Here is a 21,428-nt window from a genome sequence, read left to right as displayed (position 1 = left end):
CACCAGAACAGCCTGCAAACTGGGCCATGTAAAAGCCCCCAAAGTGTCAATAAATTTAAAAAGATTGAACTCGCCCAGAGTATGTTCTCTGACCAGAAAGGAGTCAAATTATAAATCAATAATAGAAAGATCTGGAGGTAACGAGAAATTACAAAATATTTTGCACTGAGTGAAAATGAAAACAAAATTTGTCAGACACAACAAAAACAGTGCCATAGGGGATCTTAGAGCTTTAAGTGCTTATGTTAAAAAAGAAGGAAGGTCCAAAGTCAATAATCTATCTTAAGAATTCCATCTTAAGTATCTAGTAAAAGTTGAACAAGTGGAAACACAAGTAGGCAGAATCAGGAAAAATAAAGGTAAGAGAGGAAATCAATGAAGTAGAAAGTGGACAAACAATAGAGAAAAATCAAGGATACTAAAAACCAGTTATTTGAAAATATAATAAAAATGGGTAAATATTTAGCCAGACTGCTTTAGAAGAAAGAGGAGGAGGAGGAGGAAAAAAAGAAAGAGGAAGAAGGAGGAGGAGAAGAAAAGTCCAAATCACCACCATCGAGAATGAAAGAGGAGATTCAACACACAGCCTACACACATTAAAAGGCTGATAGGAAAATATCATAAACAATTTCATGCCAACAAGTTTGACTCCCCAGATGGACACATTCTTAAAAGACAATTGTATCTATTTCCTATTGTTGTTGTTAGATTACCACAAACACAGTAACTTAACAACACAAATTTATCATCCTCCTTAGAGTTTCAGAAGCTAAAAGTCCAAAATGCATTTCACCTGGCTAAAACCAAGGTCTTGGCAGCATGGTATTCCTTCTGGAGGCTCTGGAAGAGAATCTGTTTCCGTCCCTTTTCTGGCTTCTATACACCTGCATCCCTTGGCTTCTGGTTTCCAGGTAGCAATTGCCTCACTGTGACCTCTGCTTCTGTTGCCACATCTCCTTTCTGACACTCTTACCTCCCTCTTATAAAGACTCTTGTGATTACACTGGACCCATCAGATAATCCAGCATAATCTTCCCAGTTCAAGATCCTTAACTTAATCACATATTTATAGTTGCTTTTGCCATGTAAGTTAACACACACAGGTTTGGGGTATTAAGACAAAGACATCTTTGGGAGGTCATTCTCCCTACCAGAGTCACAAATTACCAAAATGGATACACAAAGAAACAGAATCTTTGAATAGCTCCATATCTCCTAAAGAACTTGAATCTGTAGTTAAAATTCTTCCCACAAAGAGACCTCCAGGCTGGGATGGCTTCAGTGGTGAACTGTCAAACATTTAAGGAAGAAATGAAATTTAAGTCATCATACCAAACATAAAAATTAACTCCAAATGGATCATAGGCCTAAACGTAAAAGCATAAATAATAAAACCTCTAGAAGAAAACACAGGAGAATATGTTTTTGGCTTTGGGACAGGCAAAGAATTTTTAGATAGGACACAAAAACATGAACTATAAAAGAAAAAATTGATAAACTTTTCTTCATCAAAATAAAAACCTTTGCTCATCAAAAGACAACATTAAGAAAACAAAAAGGTAAGCCACAGACTGGAGGAAATATTTGCAATACATACATCTGGTCAAGACTATTTTCCAGAATAAATGAAGAACTCTTACAACTCAATAATAAGACAAACAATTCACTAGAAACAGTGGGCAAAGAATATATACAAATGGCCAATAAGCACATGAGAAGACAGTCAACAGCATTAGCCATCAGAGAAATACTTATTAAAGCCATAAATATACCCCTACTCACTCAAACTGATAAAATCAAAAAAGGCTAAAAATACCAAATGTTAGCAAGGATGTGAAACTTCTGAACTGCTCACACATTGCTGGTGAGAATAAAAAAAAAAATAGTACAGCCACTTTGGAAAACAATTTGACAGTTTCTAACTAAGTTAAATTATATATATAATATACATACACACATGTATATATATATATATGTATATATATATACACACACACATATATATATACACACACACACACATATACTTAGTATACGACTTCGCAATTTCAAGTCTAGATTTTTTTCCTTCTGATAAAACACATGTAACATAAAATGTATGAAAACATACGTCCACACGAAGACTTGTCCATTAATGATCAGGACAGCTTTATGCAAAATAACCAAAACCTAGAAACAGCCAAAAGGTCCATTAACAGGTGAGAAGATGAATTATGATATATTTGTATCATAGAAGACTACTCAGAAGCAAAAAGGAACAAACTATTGATACCTATAACAGAATAGACGAATCTCAAAAATATTATGCTGCACATACAAAAAAAGACACAATGGAGTATTTATGATTGCCATTTATATGAAATTCTAAAACAGGCAAAACTAATCTGTCTTGACAGAAGGCAGATCAGTGGTTGGCCAGGGACGCGGCTGACAGCAACTGACTGCAGAGGGGCATGAGGTAGTAGGCTCATTTTTTGCAGTGATGGAAATTTTGATTACACGGGTGTCTATGTTCATCAAAATTCATTGAACTGTGCACTCAAAGTGGGTGCATATTATTACACATGAGTTGTAACTCAATAAAGTTGAGTTTTTAAAAAATGAAAGGAAACAACTTTACAAATGAAAACACTTGGGCCCCATTCCTAGTGACTCCAACACAGCAGGACTAATATAGGGCTTGGAAACCTGCATTTTAAACAAGCCCCCGTAGATAATTATGCTGCAGGCTGCTTCACTTATAGAAACAGTACTGGTCTCTATGAATACCCAACTCAGACAACAAATTAACTGGACAAGCAAAGAAAATTCAGAAGAAAAGTGTTTAAGTCTTACATTGTGCTGTACACCAGAAATTGACACATTGTAAGTGACTGTACTTCAATAAAAAAATTTTTTTTTAAAAAGTGTTTAAGTCTTTGTGTGTCCTTGTTCCACCCACAGCCTCCGTTCTTTAGCTAGAATACTGATCACTACCAAAGTCTCATCCCAAGTGCTCTGTCCTCCCAACTGTTGGCTCAGCTGTGAATAAGCTTCCTTCACTCATTCTTTACAAAAGAATTTTGCTAGGAAAATAAATGGGAGGAAAGCAAAATAAAAACAAGTGCAGAGAAATCAATACATTTGCAGAGCACAGAGCAATTCACAGAAGTTTATTCAAATCTGGCACAAGGTGGGCTTGGCTGGGGTACCAACAGATATGCTTTGCTGGGGGAACGGCAGGTAGATATGGAGGCTGGTGGAGCACCTGGGTGGGAAGCGGAACAGTACAACAGATAGGGTAAGAGCATTCATAGCCCAGAGGAAAGGGTCATTTTCTGCCGAACTGGACTGAACCGAAGCACTCGCTTCATGCCTTAGTCCTTTCCTGCTGTCTGACACATCTTCCCCGTCTTCCTTTTCTGTCTACTTGTTGAAACACCTCCCATCCTTCAAGGCCCAGCCTGAATAACACCTCCTCATCAGATCACCAGAGTCAAACACAGCGTCTCCCTTCCCCGAACTCCTATGGCACTTGGCTTGAAGAGCTCTTACAGAAATTTTGATTTGTATTTTAGTTATTCATGTACAGGCCATGTCTTCTCTACTAGACTGTAATCTCCTTGATTATAGAAACTATATCTTATGATCCATGCTAGGGGTAGTCTGCATAGTTCCTGGCTCATTACGTAGCACTTGGAGTGTTTTATGTACATTTACTGTAGAAATGAATGAATGATTGAGTCCATGCCAATTCATCTGAGCTTTTGCTTATGCTCTTCCCCCTTTCTGGAAAACCCTTCCCACTTCAAGTGTATTTCCTCCAGTGAGCTCCCCAAATCCCCAAGCTGCTGTGCTCCGATAGCATTCTGGGCATGTCTCTATGTCACCACTTATAACCACCGATGTACACGGAAATTTAATATTTATCACCTGTGTCACCTACTTAATTATGAGCTTCAAGAAGCCGAAGATTCCGTTCTAGTCATCCTCATCTTACACCTAGCCCATATGCATTTTATAAATGTTTTACAAACAGAACGATCTCTTCAGAAGTTTCTGGAAGCATTAGCCCATGACACAGAGGGCCTGATTTTTTTAGTTTATGTTCCTATTAGAGTGGCCAAAACTGTCCCGAGGTCTCATTCCCGGAGAAATCCCAGCAAAAGCAGCGTCCCACCCGAAGTTTCCTCTTGGCTGAAGAAGGTGTAGGATCCGATGTTCTCTGGGGTCCCTTACTGTCCTGGGATCCTCGTGTTCCAGGGACTCCCCCACCAGACTGAACACAAGAGGCAAGAGTGGCCTCTCAACAGAAGGTCTTTAAGAAGGACCTGGGCCTCTGGGATGACTGGACATAGGAAAAAGAACTCGCGACTTTTCAGATTTCCTCTTTTTAATACATTTCTCTCCCCTTTCGCCACCTTCCCTTTCTCTGCTTCCTCGTTCTCCCAGCCGCTCCCTCTTCTCCTCCTGTTTCCTTATTAGCTTCAGTTCTCCTACGGGTCCCACCGCACTTTCCCTGTGCTGCGGTTTCCGCCTCGCGGGCTTTCTCTCTCACGCCAGATTTACCTCATCCATCCCGGGTCCCTTTCTTTATCCTGCTCCTCTGCCCACTCTCTCACTCGTTTTCCTCCTCCCCTGCCAGCCCTGCAGGAAGCCGAGACTCCTCACGAAGCCTCGAGGTGGGAGGTGGGAGGTGGGAGGTGGGGTGGGGGTGGGCCCTGGCGCCGCGGCCCCGCCCCTCGTGCGTGTGTGAATGTCTGTGTGGCGGTGACGCGGCGCCGGCGGCGGGGAGGGAGGCCGGGCCCGCGGAGAAGGAGGCGAGCGGATCGCCGGGGCTGCTCGGCTCCTGCGCGCCCTCGCGCTCCCCGCCGCCCGCCGAGGCGCAGGCAGGGCGCAGGCGGCGGCGGGCGGCATGGAGAGCCTGCTGGAAAACCCCGTGCGTGCCGTGCTCTACCTCAAGGAGCTCACGGCCATCGTGCAGAACCAGCAAAGCCTCATCCACACCCAGCGCCAGCGCATCGACGAACTGGAGCGGCGGCTGGACGAGCTAAGCGCCGAGAACCGCAGCCTGTGGGAGCACCAGCAGCTGCTGCAAACCCAGCCTCCGCCCGGGCTCGTCCCCCCGTCGCCAGCCCCGCTGCCGGGCGCGCCTGCCACCGCGGCCCAGGAACCGCTCCAGAACCACGGACAGCTCCCGCCCGCCGCGCCGCAACCCGCGCCCGAGCAGCCTCCGCTTCAGCACCACGGACAGCTCCTGGCGCAGCCCCAGCCGGGCCCCAGCAGCAGGGCTCACGCACCCCAGTCGCCCCACCAGCACCCGGTGGCGCCCGGGGCCGTCGCTGACAAGGAGAAGGAGCGTCCCCCGAGTTGCTGCGCTGCTGCTGGAACCCTCCTTCAGCACAAATCCCCCGCTGCCCTCAGCAAGGGCGTCCTGAGCAGGAGACCCGAGTGAGTGGGGAAGAGGGATGGGGGCCGCTGTGCTGGTAGGAAGGGAAGGGAAGAGTGGAAAGAAGGGTGGTAGGAATGGGCATGAGGAGGGGAGGGGGGAAGCCGGGTGCACCTGAGCCTGAAGGACTAGGGCAGTGTGAAGTGGAGGGGTTACAAGATACTTGGGGGCAGAAGTGTGTCAAGGAGATTTAGGGGAAAAGAGGGAATGATATCAGTGTTTGAGGGGGGTTGGGGGATGTTGGGTCAAAAACAGTATCCAGACCATCACTGGGGGCACAGGAGGAAAGAAATGGAGTTTAAGTGACTGGGTATATTGGAAACTGGCAGGTTTTAAAAGGGACAAGATGTGGGGGTACGTTGGGGCGAAGATTAAACTGAAGAAAAGAGAACAGCTGAAGAATCTTTTTAAGTTAGGGAAAATCTGGAAAGGAGTTTGGGTAGTAAAATTATTTGAATGGAGAGTGAGATATGAAAAAGACAGAAGCTTGGCAGAGACACAATAAGAGCTTTAAAAGGAGCAGGGTCCAGGAAGAGTAGAACTGGGGTCTGAGGGAATTCAGGAGGCAGAGGATAAGGCTGAAAGGCAGGATGATGTGAAGAGGCAAGGGGCTGGAGACAGAGGAAGAGGAAGAGTGGGAGAAAGCATTTCCCAGGGGAACGAGCTGGCTCTTTAACTGATGCAGTGGGAGGCGAAGCCAAGAGCAGCTCATTTGGGGAAGCTTTTTCTGCTGTGACTTGAGTGGGCACCTTTCTTCTGATCCCCCATAGACCCAGAGGGGTGCAAGGTGACAACCCACCAAGCCCATGGAGGATTCCGTTATAGCATCAGGACTCAGTCTGGTTACAGCTTTTCCCTCTGACTCAAGGAGGATTTCTGTGCAGGGTGTTAGCAATCATGGAACGGGAATAATGATGAGAGACAGTTGGCATACGGAGTTGGTATTTGGATGTAATTCCTGTTAAATCTCTGTTATGGCTGGTGACTGCAAACCTTGTTTCCCCTTGGGTAACTGGAATCTCATGTCAGGTCCGGAGAGAGATATGCTCATTAACCTCCAATGAGAAACTCTGGGACCTCAAGCTCTTTCTTTACACTCAACGTTCATAAACTACGGATATGGAAAGAATAAATGAGAGAGAATATTCTCTCCTCCTCATTGGGAAGGCTGTGACCATGTCAGCTTCCCTTCTCTGATTAGACAGGTGACGGAAAAGCCGCTCATGGGAAATCGGTCCCTAGTCAGCACCTGACCCTGACAATGGGGGTGCTAAGGGAACTGGGGGTGAGAGGGATGGGAAAGGAGAAGAGCCAAAAACCTCATCTTCAGCAGCCTTGGCATGCTTTAGGTCTAGGGATTCTTGTGAAGATCTGATGTAGACTCATCCTCACATCTACTGCAGAGTTAGAGAAGTTGAGTCAGGACACATTAGCCTGCAGGGTAGATTTGACCAGAACCTTGGGCTCTTAGAGGGTAAGATCCAGGGTGATCTGCCTTGGTGGACCCACAGCATTTGATTCAAGCCCCAAGAAGATGCGGTTTTCCTTCCCAGCTTCCTCAATGGCTCATCTACCCTTCATTCAGTTTCACAGTTTTTTCGTTCTGTGGCAGGAAAAGCAGAAAGTCAGTTTTCCCCCAGTGCCCATGGCTCAGCATGGGCACCATTCTTCCAAACCACTACGTGACTTTTTCCCCAAATAGGGGAACAGAACTATCCTATTCCGTTTCGGGGTGGGGGTGGGGGTGGTAACTGTGGCTCTTCACCTCATGCTCTTTGGCGTCTCCCTCCTTTTCCTTCACAACCCTTTCTTTGCATCCCTTCAGGGGACCGTGTGGGGAAGCAGGGTTGAGGAAAGATCATTTTTCTTGGATAAGGACTTTCTCGTGGCCCCCAAAGTGGCTTAGAGAGCCCAAACTCTCCTGCCCAGGTGCTCCCGCCCAGGTGATTCCTACAATCCCTGGATTCCTATCCAGCCTCACATGTCAAAACCTGAGAGGAGCCATAGTGTCCTCATCTTTCCCTCTCCCTTGTCCTGCTTTTGCTTCCCAAGGGAGCAGAACAAAAATACGTAATCAAAATGGTGGAAGAGAGTGGAAGTGGTTGGAAATCTTCCACTCAGGAAGTTGTGCTGGGCACTAATCGGTTAATACCACCAGTCTCTCCGTCCTTTCTCCAGACCCTCCAGCTCTTCCCCTTCTGCTCACCAAGCCTGGACACCCAGAGACTTAGAGAGCTCAGACACACATGCTTTGCCCCACTCTCTGCAGCTCCCTCTCCCCTTGGATCGGAAATCTTGGACATCTTGGCTGACCGAATGCCTTTTGTGCCTTTTGGATCACCCATTTCTCCCCACTGTTTTGCTTAACTTCAACCCAAGTTTTCTCCATAGACCTCAGGAAGGAATCATCTTTGCTGACTACTGCTTTGGCCCCATGCAGCTCTCCACCTATGACCCCCAACCCCACCCCGTTTTGCATTTCTGCCTTCCTCTGCTCAACCTCTCAAGGATGCAGGGCTAGATGCTGGCAGCGGGCAGGGGGACATCTCCGTGGATCAGGGGAGGGAAGGAGAGGAAGAGTAGAGCCAGGAGCCCTCCCTGGTGTCTCTCCTGGGGATCTCCCTGCTGAATCAGTTCTCTATTGGGCACACTGACGTAGGAGGAAGAGATGGCAGAGGGGGTCTCTGGGTCATAATTCTGCTGAAATCTTTTCTCATTCCTTACTTCCCCTTCCCTGGTCTCACTGAGTCAGAATGCAGCCCGGCGAGGTTGCTGGGGTGGGGGGGGGGGGAGTGAGGGTTCCCAGGGGCCAGGCATTGTCTGATGCGTTCTCTCACTGCACTGTTTGTCTCTTATCCCCAGAACTCATCTTCCTGCCCAAATCCAGGAGAGGCAGGAGCCCTGGGGACCCTGGGGCTGGAAAATAATAGGTCGTTTAATTGTCATCAGATCGGTATTAATATGCAGCCTGGCCTCTCTCCCTGCTTCAGCTGAGGGAGATACAAAGGTGGCAGCCCTGGAGGTCAGGCCGGGAGAGCAACAATGTGGGGGGCGGTGCAGAATTACCAGGGAAGAACAACACCTGAGGGGTTAAAATTCTTTCTCTGCCGCTTCCTGGCTCTTGCAAAGCTCCAGCCCCCACTGCTTTTGCCTCTTAATGAAAGCAGCAATCTAGCTTCCTTCTCTTTATTTTTTCAATCAAGGCTCACAGCATCCACAGAATTGATTATCCCTCTCCTGGCTGGAGCCAGAGCCTCAGCCTGACCTGGCAAAGTCCCCTGTTCGCCACAGAAGCACATGACCCTACCTTGAGCTACTGGCTTCGGTGTGGCCACAGCTTTTCTGTCTGAGCATCTGTTTGCCCACCCCTCCAGCCGAGCACTTAGAGCCAGTGGATCCCAGGGCTTGCTGATGTCCCCAGGCCTGCGGGCAGGGGATTCCCCCAGGCTGGGTGAGAGTCTTGCATATCATTCAAATTCAGCTCCTACCCCAACTTCCCATCCCCAAGGGGCCAGGAAGTCTGAAAGGCTCAGTAGCTCCTGTCCTCTCCTCTTCCTCCCTTGTCTTTTTTTTTTTTTTTTTTTGCCCTTCTTCTTCCTCACTCCTTTCTCTTTTTCCTTCACTCTCTCTTCCCCCTTTCCTCCCTCCCCTCAGACACTTTCTGTCTCCCATATCTTCTTCCCTCTGTCCTTTGCTTCCACTTACGTGGCACGAGGACAGCTCCTTGTCTCTGCTCTCATCATTACACATAAACTAAATCTTGGGCCATCTTTTAAGCTCCATAGTCTTATGCTGATGGGAGGCCAGGGGATGGCTGGAAGACCACTGGGTGTGTTTTTTAGCCTGCTGTCTGAAACACTGATTTGGAGCAGGTGTTTCTGCTTCTGCTGAGGCCAGGTGGTCAGCCTGGAGGTGGCAGCTCATGACTAGCCCCTCCTGGGAGCTATTAAGAGAGTGAGGGTCTGTCAGTCAACTCTATTGTATCAAGTGTCCAGTCCATTCAAAACCCTGCACCGTGTTATGAAAACACAGGCAAGACGCAGACAGTCCTTGCTCAACATAAGATGCACATTTAGAAACATCTAAATAAGTGTAAGCAGATTGCAGGCGCCCAGAGCTACCCTCTGTCAGAAGAGAATGGGGTAAAAAGGGCGAACATATAAACCATATTTAGAGCCCAGAGAGGCTTCCTGGGTTGGCATCAAGGGTTGATGTCAGGAACAGTGAGAGCCAAGCAGAGCTGGAAAGGGACACGGCCCGCAGGAGACAACCCACGGAGATGTCTGTGTTGCAGGTGCTCATCACCCCACCCTCTGACTGTACAGTCCCCCCACCCTCATCGCCCCTCCCTAGGCTAAATCAATCAACCTGGGAGGGAGCTCTCAGCACTCAGGGTCCTTTCTACTTTGTGGCCAAAAGACCTGCTTGCTGGGGAAGCAACGTTGTGCTTCCCTGGCCTGTCTGTCATCCTCCTCTTTCCTATCCCAGTGAGGATGGAAAAGAGGGCCGGAACGAAGGCTCCCCGAGAGGAGGGCATGTGTGTCTTTCGCTCACCGAGAAGCCAGCATAGAGCAGGCACTCGTGACCATCTGCTGCCCCCTGCCTTTCCGAGGGCCCAGACCCCTGCTCTTCCCTCCCTCTCATCCACAAAGAACACAATCCAAGAGAAACCCCTCGCCCTGGCCTGGGGAAAACCCGACAGCAGCCTCCCTCCTCCTCACTAGCCCGAGTGCCTGGCTCCACCGCCATCCCCTCCCTCACTCCCCAGCCCTTCCCAGACCCACACAGTCAACCCCGGAGGCCCTCACACAGGCACCTTCCTCTTGGCCTGAAACCGAGCAGGAGGAGCAGCAGTGGGTCCTGCTGATTCAGCAAATATCTATGCAGCCAGAGCTTCAAAGGCCACGCATGAAAAATGGCAGAGAGGGTCAGGTCTGGGCAGAAAGGGAATGAAAGGGAGGGTGACTTGGAAAAGGAGGGGAGAGTTAGGCAAAGCAGCTAGACCCCTGTTCTGGAAAGAGGCTTGGATCTTGAATTTAAATCCCACGTAAAGATCTTTAGACAGACCGCCCTGGTGATCGAGCCGAGACATTTTTCACTGGGGCCCAAATGTACTCTCAGTGGACCCAGGGTGCAGCTGAGTAAGGGGTTTCTCGGTAATACTGAGGTCCTGGGGGCCCTCTCATAGCACCTGGCAGACCCCCCAGAGGCTGGGTCATCCAGCAGGATCTCCAAAGCCTGAGCCACCGCGGCTCCTTCCTCTTCTGCTTCTGGAAAAGCACAAAGTGCGGTTCCCGCCCCAGCTGCAAATGGCTTCTTGTGTTCACACAGGAAGGGAGTGGTCCTCCCCATTTCTGGCAAGGAGGGCATGAACAAACAAACATGAAGGATCAGGAGCAGGGGGAGGGAGCAATTAGACCGCTCAGGCCAAAAGGGACTGAAGGAAAGCACAGAATCACAGAACTCTCAAGATCTAGGTGGCTCAGAACATGGGCTTTGGAGGCAGGCCTACCTGGGTATGAATCCTGCTCTCCCACTTACAGGGACCCCTTACATTCATCATGTACCTTCTTTGAGCCTTAGTTTTTACATTTATGAAATGAGGACTAATACCCACTGTAAAGGGTTGTTGTCGAGTTTTAAAATTAGGTAGTATTTTTTTGTGCTCTTCCGGGCACTTAGTAAGTGTTCGATACATTGTACTATTTCTACAGATAAAGAAACCAGGGCATAGGGCTCATCCAAAGTCAGACCATAGCTACCGACGAGAATCCAGGTTCAGGATTTCCTCCGTTTCTCCAGGCCACCTTCCTACATGGAACCTCTCCTCATCCACTCCTCTACCTCTGGGAAGCGTGTACCCGAGCTATTCCAGACACGGGAATGGGAGCTTGCCTTGAAATGCAGCCAGGCAGGACAAATCCGCCATCTCTGAGTGATCTATCATGAAGTCGCACAGCTTCATAGCTGGGAAATGCATCCTTAAGCCCAACCTAAATTTCTTCTGTTGCATTTTAAGATTGCACTTCTCTTAAGGACACTGACGGGATCTGGGTTACCACCCAGCGCCCCTCAGTGATAAAAATGACCTCGTCCATCTTCTGAATGGGGAAACTAGTCCGTTGAGTATGCGGGCTTGTCAAGGACAGAAGCGGAGAGTACCGGAATGGAGTCTGAATGGGGAGAATGCCTCCCACCTCCCTGGAGAGAAAGCTAAATCCATTTCTCCAAATTCTTCCATCCTGGGGACGGAAGGGAGAAGGCAGACCTGCTCTTTGCAGAAGTCTGAGGTCAGAAAGCTAGAAAGAATAGCAGGGAGGTACTCAGAAAAGGTGAGGCCTGACATGATGTGGGGTTTTGGTAGAGGCTGGGGGTGGGGGTGGCCGGAGGAGGACTCTGTTTTTTTGGTCAAGCCCAGAGGGTAAAGGAGTTTCTTCTTCTCGTAAGGATGCTCTTAGATGAAATATCTTCTAGGAAAAACAAAACAAATGGCAGGCTTTTAAAATTCTCTCCAGGGTGGTGAAGGGTTGTTGGCTGGGAGGCCACCAAAGGCAAAGACGTGTGTGTGCGTGCGCGTGTGTGTGCGTGGAGGGGAGGGGCATGGGGGGGCACAGGCTGTTGTGCTGTCGCTCTGTTTGGAATATCCCTCCGGAGGGTTATGTAACCGCACTGCCAAGGCCTGTGCTGAGCGCTACCGGTCCTCCCCAGCAGGGGGGCGGGCTGCTGTGGACGGGAGGCCTGCAGGCCTGTCCAAGAACCTGCCCGGAGGAGCGCCACTGCCACGCTGTACGGAGTCGGGCCATCTCCTCCGGACCGCAGCTGCAGGGACTGGGGGGCTTTAGGCGCTGGACCAGGGCTCCCCAGCCCCTCTGGGGAGTCAGGTGAATGTCTGAAGTGGAAAGGTCCGAAAAGGTCATTTGGACCAAGCTTGTTATGTGGCAAATGAGAAAACTACGGCTGGAGAGAGAAGTGACTGGTGCTTCCGAACTGGTTAGCGGCAGGACTAGGTTAGAACTCTTCCGCCAGTGCTCTGGCCAGTGTGCGGCATGGCCCAAGAGAGCCAGTCAGGACTGCCCTGTGGGCGTGCAGAGCCAGACTTACCGCTAGTTACAGGGGTTTCGGGGACCGAGGGAGGTCTCTCTGCCTTCCAGATTATCTCGCCTATGCCAGTAATTCCACAATTAGCCACTCCTTTGGGTACGTCAAGGTTATCCCCCTTGTTAAAACGCAAATTCTCCTAGGAGAAGAGAAAAACAACACATTTGGCTGTATCAGACTTTTGTTCTTCTGCATGAAAGGGTTTATTTGAGCTGTGTCTGAGGGCAGGTTTGATAAGGGAGGAGGGTGCCCAACCGCCAGGGCAGGAGGCTCAGGAGGCGTTGAACGGCTCCCGAGAGAGGCTACTGAGCGTGTATACGGTCTTTACCTCCTCTGCACTTTGCGGGGAGCTGGCATCGCTGTGCCTGGGCCTGCTGAGCACAGGGGAGGGGCTCAGGGCACTCCCACACTGGTTTGTCTTGGAAAAGTAATTCTCTGAGCCAGAGAAGGGATACTTCCCCAGCTTCATGTGTAAAAGTCACGAGGTAGGAATTTAAGGCGCGTCCTGGTACTTGGTTAAGTGCTGTCGATCCTTTTCAGGATGGTAAAATAAATTTTTGGATGGCAGAACTTCACACAATTCCACTGGGTTTGTTGTGGTGGGGGGAGACGTGGGCAGGCAGGGGGCTGTGAGGCACAGGCCTGCAGAGGACGGGGGTGGGAGGCCAGCTCAGCGCCTAGCAGGGTTTGATGAATACTGCTGGAAAGAGTCCCCCGCAGGACCTCGGGCCCAGGTGGCTCGTACACCGTCCACCTCTGAGTGGAGGGAGGGGCTGCAGTGTCCGGGCTGAAGCAGGTCTCAGCGGGAGGGAGGTCCGCCCAGGAGCGGTCAGCACCCAGGCCAAGAGCACAATTCCTGCAGCTGAGCAGGCGTTCCTGTGAAACACTGGATCAAAGGCTCAGCTCTTAAAGCCAGAAGGGGAGTGAGGGGGACACGGGCACCCCCCCCCCAGCTAACAGGTCCCACTCCAGTCCTACCCATGAGTAGGGAGAGCCCTCCCACCTCTGCCCCCGGCCTCTGACCAGGCCAGTCCTCAGCCTGGGAAGCTGCATTAAAAGTGACGCATGGTGAGGAGAGGGCACAGCTCAGCGGTAGAGTATGTTCTTAGCATGCACGAGGTCTTGGGTCCAACCCCCAGTACCTCCATTTCAAAAAAACTAAAAATAAATAAAAATCAAAAACCTCCCCCCCCCCCAAATTTTTTTTAAAAGAAGTGATGCATGAGAAAGCCCTTGGAGTGCGTGTTTCACCTCAGACACACACACACGGCCCATCAGCAGGTTGAACTCAAAATGGAAAATGGGTCTATGAGGATGGGAGGGAGAGGAAGCCGGAATTGTGGCCATGTCTCCGGGTAGGAAGAGGCAGAGGAGAGAGAGCTGGATTCTGGGGTCACTGTCTGGCCCCGGGAGATGCCACAGGAAGCAGCACCCAGGCTCCAGGCCCCTCCTCTTTCTCAGCCAGGCAGTGTCAGCTCTGCTCAGGGAACCGTTAGGACGCTGACGGGAGGGGGAGTGGGTGTGAGTCTGGTGAGGATGTGTTTGTGAGAGCAGGCATAGCTGAGCGTGTTCCCGAAGTGGACTGGGGGAGGTGGGCGATGACCCAACCACACGGCACAGGCCTTCTTCCTGCCTCCCCGACCCCTGGGGGGGCGGACCACCCTGTCAGGACTCTTGAGTTCCTGCTCCTTTCTCTGCATCCCTGTTTCTCCCTCCCAGCCAGCCAGTTCCTCCTGGTCCTCCTCTCTGTAAAATGGGGTGTGTCTACAGTGCTTCCGCTTCCCGCTTTCTATCCCTCACTCTGCCTCGAGAGTGATGGAGACCTGACCTCTGGAGGCTGTGAGCTTCCAGGAAGAAGGCTGCCTGGGAGATAGGCGGGTGCAGGAGCAGGGCATCTGGGACTCTAGTGAGGTGTTGTGTTTGGAAGCTCAGGTACGGGCAGCAGCAAGATGCCTGCAAAGCCACAGGGTGATCTTCCCCGCACCTGACCTGGCTCAGCTGGGGCCAGGGCCCCACGCCACATGACCTCTCAGGGCTGGATCCGGCAGGTCAAACCAGCTGTCTCCCTGCCTTCAGTCAGGAACGCACTCCCTATCCCAGCAGAGCGGAGAGGGAATTCCACAATTTCTTCCTTGATAGATGATTCCAATCCACCACAATTTTCATTCAGCACATCAGTTCAACACAATGATTATTTAAAATAGCAACAGCAACAGAAACTCTGCAGAGCAGTTGGGAACCTCTGGCTTGGGTCTGGTTTCAGCGTTTCCAGAGCACAGCTTGGTCTTTACAAACGGAGATGCCCTGGTGCCTCCAGACGGGCTCATTTGGCATCCTGGACATTCTTGGAGCTACTTAATTCAGAAGAACCACTGGGGAGGGCCAAAGAGAATTCCAGGGGCAGGTGGAAGCACTGAGCTGGGCAGCACTGGAGGAGGGGCAGGGTAACTCTCTCTCCAAACAGCTGGACCCCAACCCAGAAGCCAGGGCTCCTGCCGCCCACCCTCAGAGACCCCAAGTGTGCGCGTGGAGCCAACCCCTCCCCCGTCTCTGGGCCTTGACGTCCCCTCTGTGCAATGGGAACAATCAGCCTTTGCCACCTTTTGGGCCCTGTCTGCCCTAAGCTCACCACGTCTGTGGCAAAGCAGAGCTGTTAAGAGATTGCTGCAGCAGGAAGGACTTACCTTAGGTGAGAAAAGTGACTTCCAAATGATTAGAGCCTTAGAAAGGAAGCTCAGAACGCACTCTCCTTTTCGAGAAAAAATGAGACAGACCCTGTGGGTCCGTGCAGGGCGGCCGTGCCCCGCAGGTCGGGGAGGGTGAGGTGAGGTGAATCTGCTGGGGCTTTGAGCTCCAGATTCCCTGGAATTTTGTCTGGGTTCCCTCCGGACATTCGTGTGTAAAAGCCGAGCGCAGCCGGAGGGGAGCGCTCAGGCCGGCCCCCTCCGCTCTCTGCCCCCAGGCCCGCTCGCGAGCCCGGGGAAAGCCCTTCCTCCGGCGGCCGCGTCCCGGGGCCCCTCCGGGGGCGGGCGCGCGGAGTCGGGCTCGCGGCCGCGTGGGCGGCCGGGCGGGCGGCGCGGAATCTCCCGGCCCACGCGCCCCTCGGCGCGGGCCCGACGCGTCCACGCGGGGGCGGCAGGGACGGACCCCCACCCCCGCCCGGCGCCGGGAAGCCGCGCGCCCCGCGCCCCGCCTGGTTAGGCGGCTGCTGACTCACGCGCGCGGGAAGCGCGGCCGCGGCCGCCCCACCTGCGCGCCCGGGCCCCGCGGGGGCTGGGCGGGGGCGCGTCTCCCGGGTCTGCGGGCCCCCCAGCCCCTCCCCCGGCCCGGCGCTCCGCCCGCCCACGACGTCTGGGAGCCTCCCAGCCGCCCGCCGCCCGGGAGCCTGGGCCGAGGGAGGGGCTTCCGGGCTGCAGCATCGCCGCCCCCGACCCGCCCCAGCGGCCCCGCAGGGCTCCTCCGCGAGGGTGCGGACGCCGGGGTGGGGGGCGAGGGGCGAGGGGCGAGGGGAGCAGGCCTCCGTGGGCCCCAGCCCGGGCAGAGGAGAGCGCCTTCCTGGGAGAAGCCTCGGGGGCGGCTAAGGAGGTCGGGGATCATGATGGCGTCTTCGAGACCCAGTTCTACTCGGCACCCACCTGCCTAGCCTCCCTTGTACCCGAGACAACTCCCAGCCCTGTCTTAGCTTTCCATACTTAACACTGGTATTTTGTAGAATCACATAATCTTCGAGTTCTGGCCCAACCTGTGAGACCATAATAGTTCAGAATGTGGCCTCAGGTTTGAACCTTGACTCAGTCATATACCAACTGTGATCTTCAGCAGTGACAGCCTCAGTTTTCTCATCTGTAAAATGGGGGTAAGGATGGTGCTGACCTAACAGACTGCTGTGAAAATTCAGAGCTGATATCAATAAAGGCCCAGCAGCCCAAGCGCAGCCGTTGTTTGGGGACCCCTCTGGCAAGGACTGAGCCAGAAAGTGCTTTTGAAGGTAGAGTCTTCCAGCCGGTTCACAACAGGGCTCCTCCTTCCCTCTCTGACAGCCCCTCAAATACTTGAAGACAGTCAACCCTCCTCCCTGGCATTCCTGATCACTGTCTCCAGCTGCCCCCCTTCCCTTGTTTCAGATGAACACTGAAGCCTACACCTTCTGCTCCACGTGGGCCTGGGAGTGGCTCTGCCCACCCCACCACTGGCTTCTAGTCCCTAGAACACAGGAAGTGGAGAGAGCCTCGTGGCCGGGCCAGCTGGGGCAAGGGGAGCCCTTCCCTCACTCCTGCCCCAACCACACAGGTTCTGGACCCTGCCTGGCTCTGGATGGAACCTGGGAACCCACTGGCTCTTTCTGCTGGAAGGACTGTCCCACTTCTAGCCACCTATGCTTGTGCAGGTGGCTTTCATTTGAACGCCTAAAAGTGCTGAACTTTTCACATGGCCCTGTTGGTTTTCATTTTGTCAACCTGGTTGTGTTCTTTCTAAAATTGAATTTATTCTTTTCAAATAGGTAATACATTGACATAGTACAAAATTTGAAAGATGCAAGACTTGACAGTGAGAAGTGTCTCCACACCCCCGTTTCCTACCCCCACCCCCATCCCAGCAACTGCTGGCAATTTCTTGTGTATCTTTCTAGGGACAGTCTATGTATATCCAAGCAAATATATATATATATATTTGTATATATGTGCGAGTGTTTCTTTTTATACAAGCGGTAGTATGCTGCACACTGTTCTGCATGTTGCTTTTTTCCCCTAATAACCTACCCTGGTGATCCTTCCAGAGTCAGTATAAAAAGAGCTGTCTCATTCTTTTCAATAGCTGTAAAGTATTCCATTGTGTGGCTATGAATCTGGGTCCTTTATTCTTGTCTGCTGAGCGTGTGGAAGCCAAGCTCTGGGTAGCCTGCTTCTGTGTAATCATTTGGGGCGGCCTTTTCTGAGGGCAGGGGTGGGTGGTGGGTGCGTAGGCAGACACTGTCCAGGGGCTCCGTTTGAACTTGGCCCTCCAGCTGCAGACCCGCTGCTGGAGCATCCTACAGACGGTGGTAAATTGCAGTAGAAATAAGATTCAGGGAGCGGGCACCCCTACCTGAAAACCCCCCCACTGCCTTCAGCCTTGGCTCACTTTGTTGTCTGCAGTCATAAGGGCTAGGGGAGCTGCCAGGGTGTTATAATCTGGTTCAAAATGAGCTGAGAGGGAGTCCTAAAACCCCACCTCCTTCAGGAAGTCTTCCTGAATAGATCTGAGAAATAGATTGAAGTTCTTATCGCCTCTTCCCCTGCTTCCCACTCCAGGCTGAGCATACGCCAATCTTTGCCTAAGGATTAAATTAATTCTTTCTTCCTGTGGCTTAAAAGTGCTTGTTTTCTTCTGTACACAAACAGATGTTCGTGACCTCTGTATTCTTTCTTTCACTTAACAAATATTTGACTGTATGCCAATTATTACTCTTCCAGGTACCAGGGTACAGCAGTTAACAAAAGACCCCCAAATCCCTTCGTGAAGCTTATAGACAAAAATAAACAAGATTAAGAATGAAAACATACAGTATGTCCAATGGGATAAGGGTTCTGAGGAAAATAAAACAGGGCAGGGGGCCTGGGAGTAAAGGGATTTGCGGTTTCAGACAGGGTGCCCTGAGAAGGCCTCACTGAGAGCTGGCATGACCCTGGAGTAATGACCTGGAGAAGGGGCTGTGCCATGTAAGGGAGGGGCGCCCTGGCAGAGGCAGCAGCAGCACAAAGGTGAGTGGGAGGGCCTGCCTGCTTGTTCAGGTGAGGCGGGAGCAGAGAGAGGTCTGAGGCAGGAAGGAGGGCGGGAGAGGGCAGGGGTGCCGCTGATCTTGTAAGAGATTCTCCCCTGGGATTTCCACATCCACCAGGTAGTGTTTGGGAATGCGTGGGGATGTTTTAGTTGTCACAGAGGCTGGTGGGGTGGAGCACTGCTCTGCTGGCGTTTAGCGGGCAAGGGCTGTGTTGCACATCCTAGAGAGCACAGGACAGCCCCTACGATGAAGAGTTCTCCTGCCCCAAATACCAGTGTTTTTGGCTAAGAAACACTGATAGGGCCTTGGAATCCATTGTGAAGACTTTGGCTTTTACTTTAAGAAAGACTGGGAGCCACTGGATGGTTTTGAGCAGAATACTTAAAAGGAACCCCGGCTGCTGGCGGAGTTTGGGTGTGGAGAACACTGAAGCAGGAAGAGAGGGTGAAGCGGGGACAAGGTGGGAGGCGGCTGCAAAGCCCAGTCGGGAGAGCGAAGGCGCTTGGACGGGGTGATGGCAGCAGAAGTGGCCACACGCAGTCAAGCCAACGGGACTCCCTGAGGGACTGGTGTGGGTGTGAGAGAAGCAGGAGCTGAGGATGAGGTGGAGAGTTCGGGCTGAAGCTGCTGGAAGGAAGAGATGGAAGCGTCTGCAGGGGAAAGATGAGGGGTTGAGGCTGGAGATGCCCGTTGGGCGGTGCAGTGAGATGACTTGTGGGCCTCAGAGTGGACTGGAGATATAAATTTGGGGAGGCTTTTAAAGCCGAAGGAGCAGGACAGCTTGAGAAGCACAAGGTGGCCCAGCAAAGAGGCGTCCCAGTGAGGAGGGCAGGAGCAGAGTCGCCCGCTGCAGAGGGCGAGCGGGGAGGACAGTCCATTGGGCAGCACGGAGGTCATTTGTGACCCTGAAAAGCGCAGCTTCTGTGGAGCAAGTGGGGCGGGGGAAGCTTGATTAGCGTGGGTTGCAGAGAGGAGGCAGACAAGACTGAGACAAATCCACCCGGTGTAATGCCTGGACCTTGATTAGGTCCCGATTCAGACGAAGCAACTGGAAAAACACGTTTTTAAAATTCTTATTTTAATTGAAGTGTAGTTGATTTACAATGTTAGTTCAGGTGTACAGCGGTGAGTCAGTTATACATACACATACATATATATATACATGCACATATATTTTCAGATTCTTTTCCATTATGGGTTATTACAAGATATTGAATAGTTCCCTGTGCTATAGAGTGGGTCCTTGTTGTTTATCTATTTTATATACAGTAGTGTGTATCTGTTAACCCCACATTCCTAATTTATCCCCCCCCTCTTCCCCTTTGGTAACCATAGTTTATTTTCTATGTCCATGACCTATTTCTAGTTTGTAATAAAATTTGTGTCCTTTTTTTAGATTCCACATATGTGATATATGATATTTGTCTTTCTCTGACAAAAGACATTTTTAAGCAACCAGGGAAATTGGAACACGGATGTTTAGAGATCTATTGTTAATTTAGTTAGGTTCAAAGTTCTTACCTGTTAGAGACACACTCTGAGCAAAATGATATTGTTTCTGGGGTATGCTTTAAAATGCAACAGCGAAAAGTTGGGGGTGGGAGATTGATAAGATGCACGTTTGACATTTCCTAATCGAAAGTTTAAAAGATGACAGAACGGGAGGAACTGAAGAAAGTGAGTGTAGAAAGCTCTTGAATGAATTTTGCTAGAAAGAAGAGTAAAGAAATGAGGTGATGTCTGGAGGGGGAAGAGGGTTCAAGACAGAAGGTGATTCTTGAAGGTGGGAGCAATGGTGGCACATTCGACTCAGCCCGCTGCAGGGACTGAGTGTCACCACCAGAAAAGCCCTGCCCTGGGCACCACGGGAAGACTGAGGACCATGGCCTCACTACCCGGAGGAAAGAAGGAATAATTTAACGAAAGCTATATTTTATTGTGCGTGCACTATGGGCTAGGCTCTGTGTTAAGTGCCTTACAGACTTATCTCATGTCTCAGTAACTTTTGCATTTGGGGGATGGGGCACAAGAGGTCGAGGAACTCGCCCTCAGTCAAGCAGCCAACAGGAGGCAGTATCCACATTTAAACCGCAGCAGACAGAAGCCCGCAGGGCAACGTACAACCGTCTGATCTTCACTCACTTATTCAGTCTTCCTTTCAGCACCCACGTTCTGATTTCTGCTGTGCGCTAGGCATCTATATACATTTTTAAATCTCAGTTGGTCTGTACAATCCTCATGGGAAGATATTACTGTCCCCATTTCACAGAGGTGGTAACTGAGGCTCAGAGATTAAGGGGACCCACCCAAGGTCACACAGCTACAGTAGTGTCTTCAAGATTCACACACAGGCTTTAGCCTCTTACACCCTGATGGAGCGTCCCCCATGCTAGGGTGGAGGGGACGGACTTCCCAAGTCAAGGCCTGACTGGGGATAAACTTGGCTCGGTGGGGACAAAAAGGCTGGCGGCCCCAAGTGACATGCCCATGTGACCGCCATCCATACTGCTGAACTCATCTCTGTCATGCCAGGAGGACTGGACTAGAGTACAGAGTGTCACCCATGTGTAGCCACAGATGGATGATTTGCAGGTCCCCACGGGACATCGTATCCTTCCGTGGACCACGTGGTCAGGAGAGTTCATGTAAGGGATGAAACATCCTTGGTCTTAGTCCTGCATCTGCACACACAGAGTTGCATGTGAACATATGTGTACGTGCATATGTGTATCTGCACAGCCAAGAGTGAGTGTGTGTGCATCTATTACATGTATGTGCATAGCTTTCCCCCAGTGGGAAGGCAGGGACTAAATGCAGCTCTTCCTAAAGCTTGTGGGCTCTCCGGGAACCGTGCTACCTCCTGCCGTCAGAGGAAGGACCTCGGTGGCATTCTTCCCTAGACCATCTGTGGCTCCCAGGCTGCACCATGGGATACACTCCTGGGACCAGAGGGACTGGGTTCAATGCTGGCTCCACCCCTACCCCCTGTGTGACCTCGGGGAAACAAGGTCATATCTTGCTCCTTACCTGCAAAGCAGAATAACCAGGTCTAACCCATGTACAAAGATTAAAAGGCGTGTAAATGGACTACTATTCAGCCATAAAAAGAGAATGAAATAATGCCATTTGCAGCAACATGGA

At 51.1% G+C, this 21,428-nt stretch overlaps 1 protein-coding gene across 1 annotated transcript in view; it reads left to right on the top strand.

Annotated features, from left to right (window-relative positions):
• Nucleotides 1-2,933: 2,933 nt before the first annotated feature.
• IQSEC3 (IQ motif and Sec7 domain ArfGEF 3) overlaps nucleotides 2,934-21,428 on the top strand; it is an 82,498-nt gene continuing 64,003 nt past the window's right edge. Inside the window, exon 1 of the mRNA XM_074357376.1 lies at nucleotides 2,934-5,430. Coding sequence (XP_074213477.1) covers nucleotides 4,895-5,430 — 536 coding nt within the window. The 5' untranslated portion in view covers nucleotides 2,934-4,894. The remainder of the gene's footprint in view (nucleotides 5,431-21,428) is intronic.

Source organism: Camelus bactrianus, chromosome 34 (assembly GCF_048773025.1).
Source record: "Camelus bactrianus isolate YW-2024 breed Bactrian camel chromosome 34, ASM4877302v1, whole genome shotgun sequence".
Lineage (NCBI taxonomy): Eukaryota > Metazoa > Chordata > Mammalia > Artiodactyla > Camelidae > Camelus > Camelus bactrianus.
The sequence above is the reverse complement of the archived record's forward strand: the minus strand, read 5'-3'. Positions and strand labels throughout refer to the sequence as shown.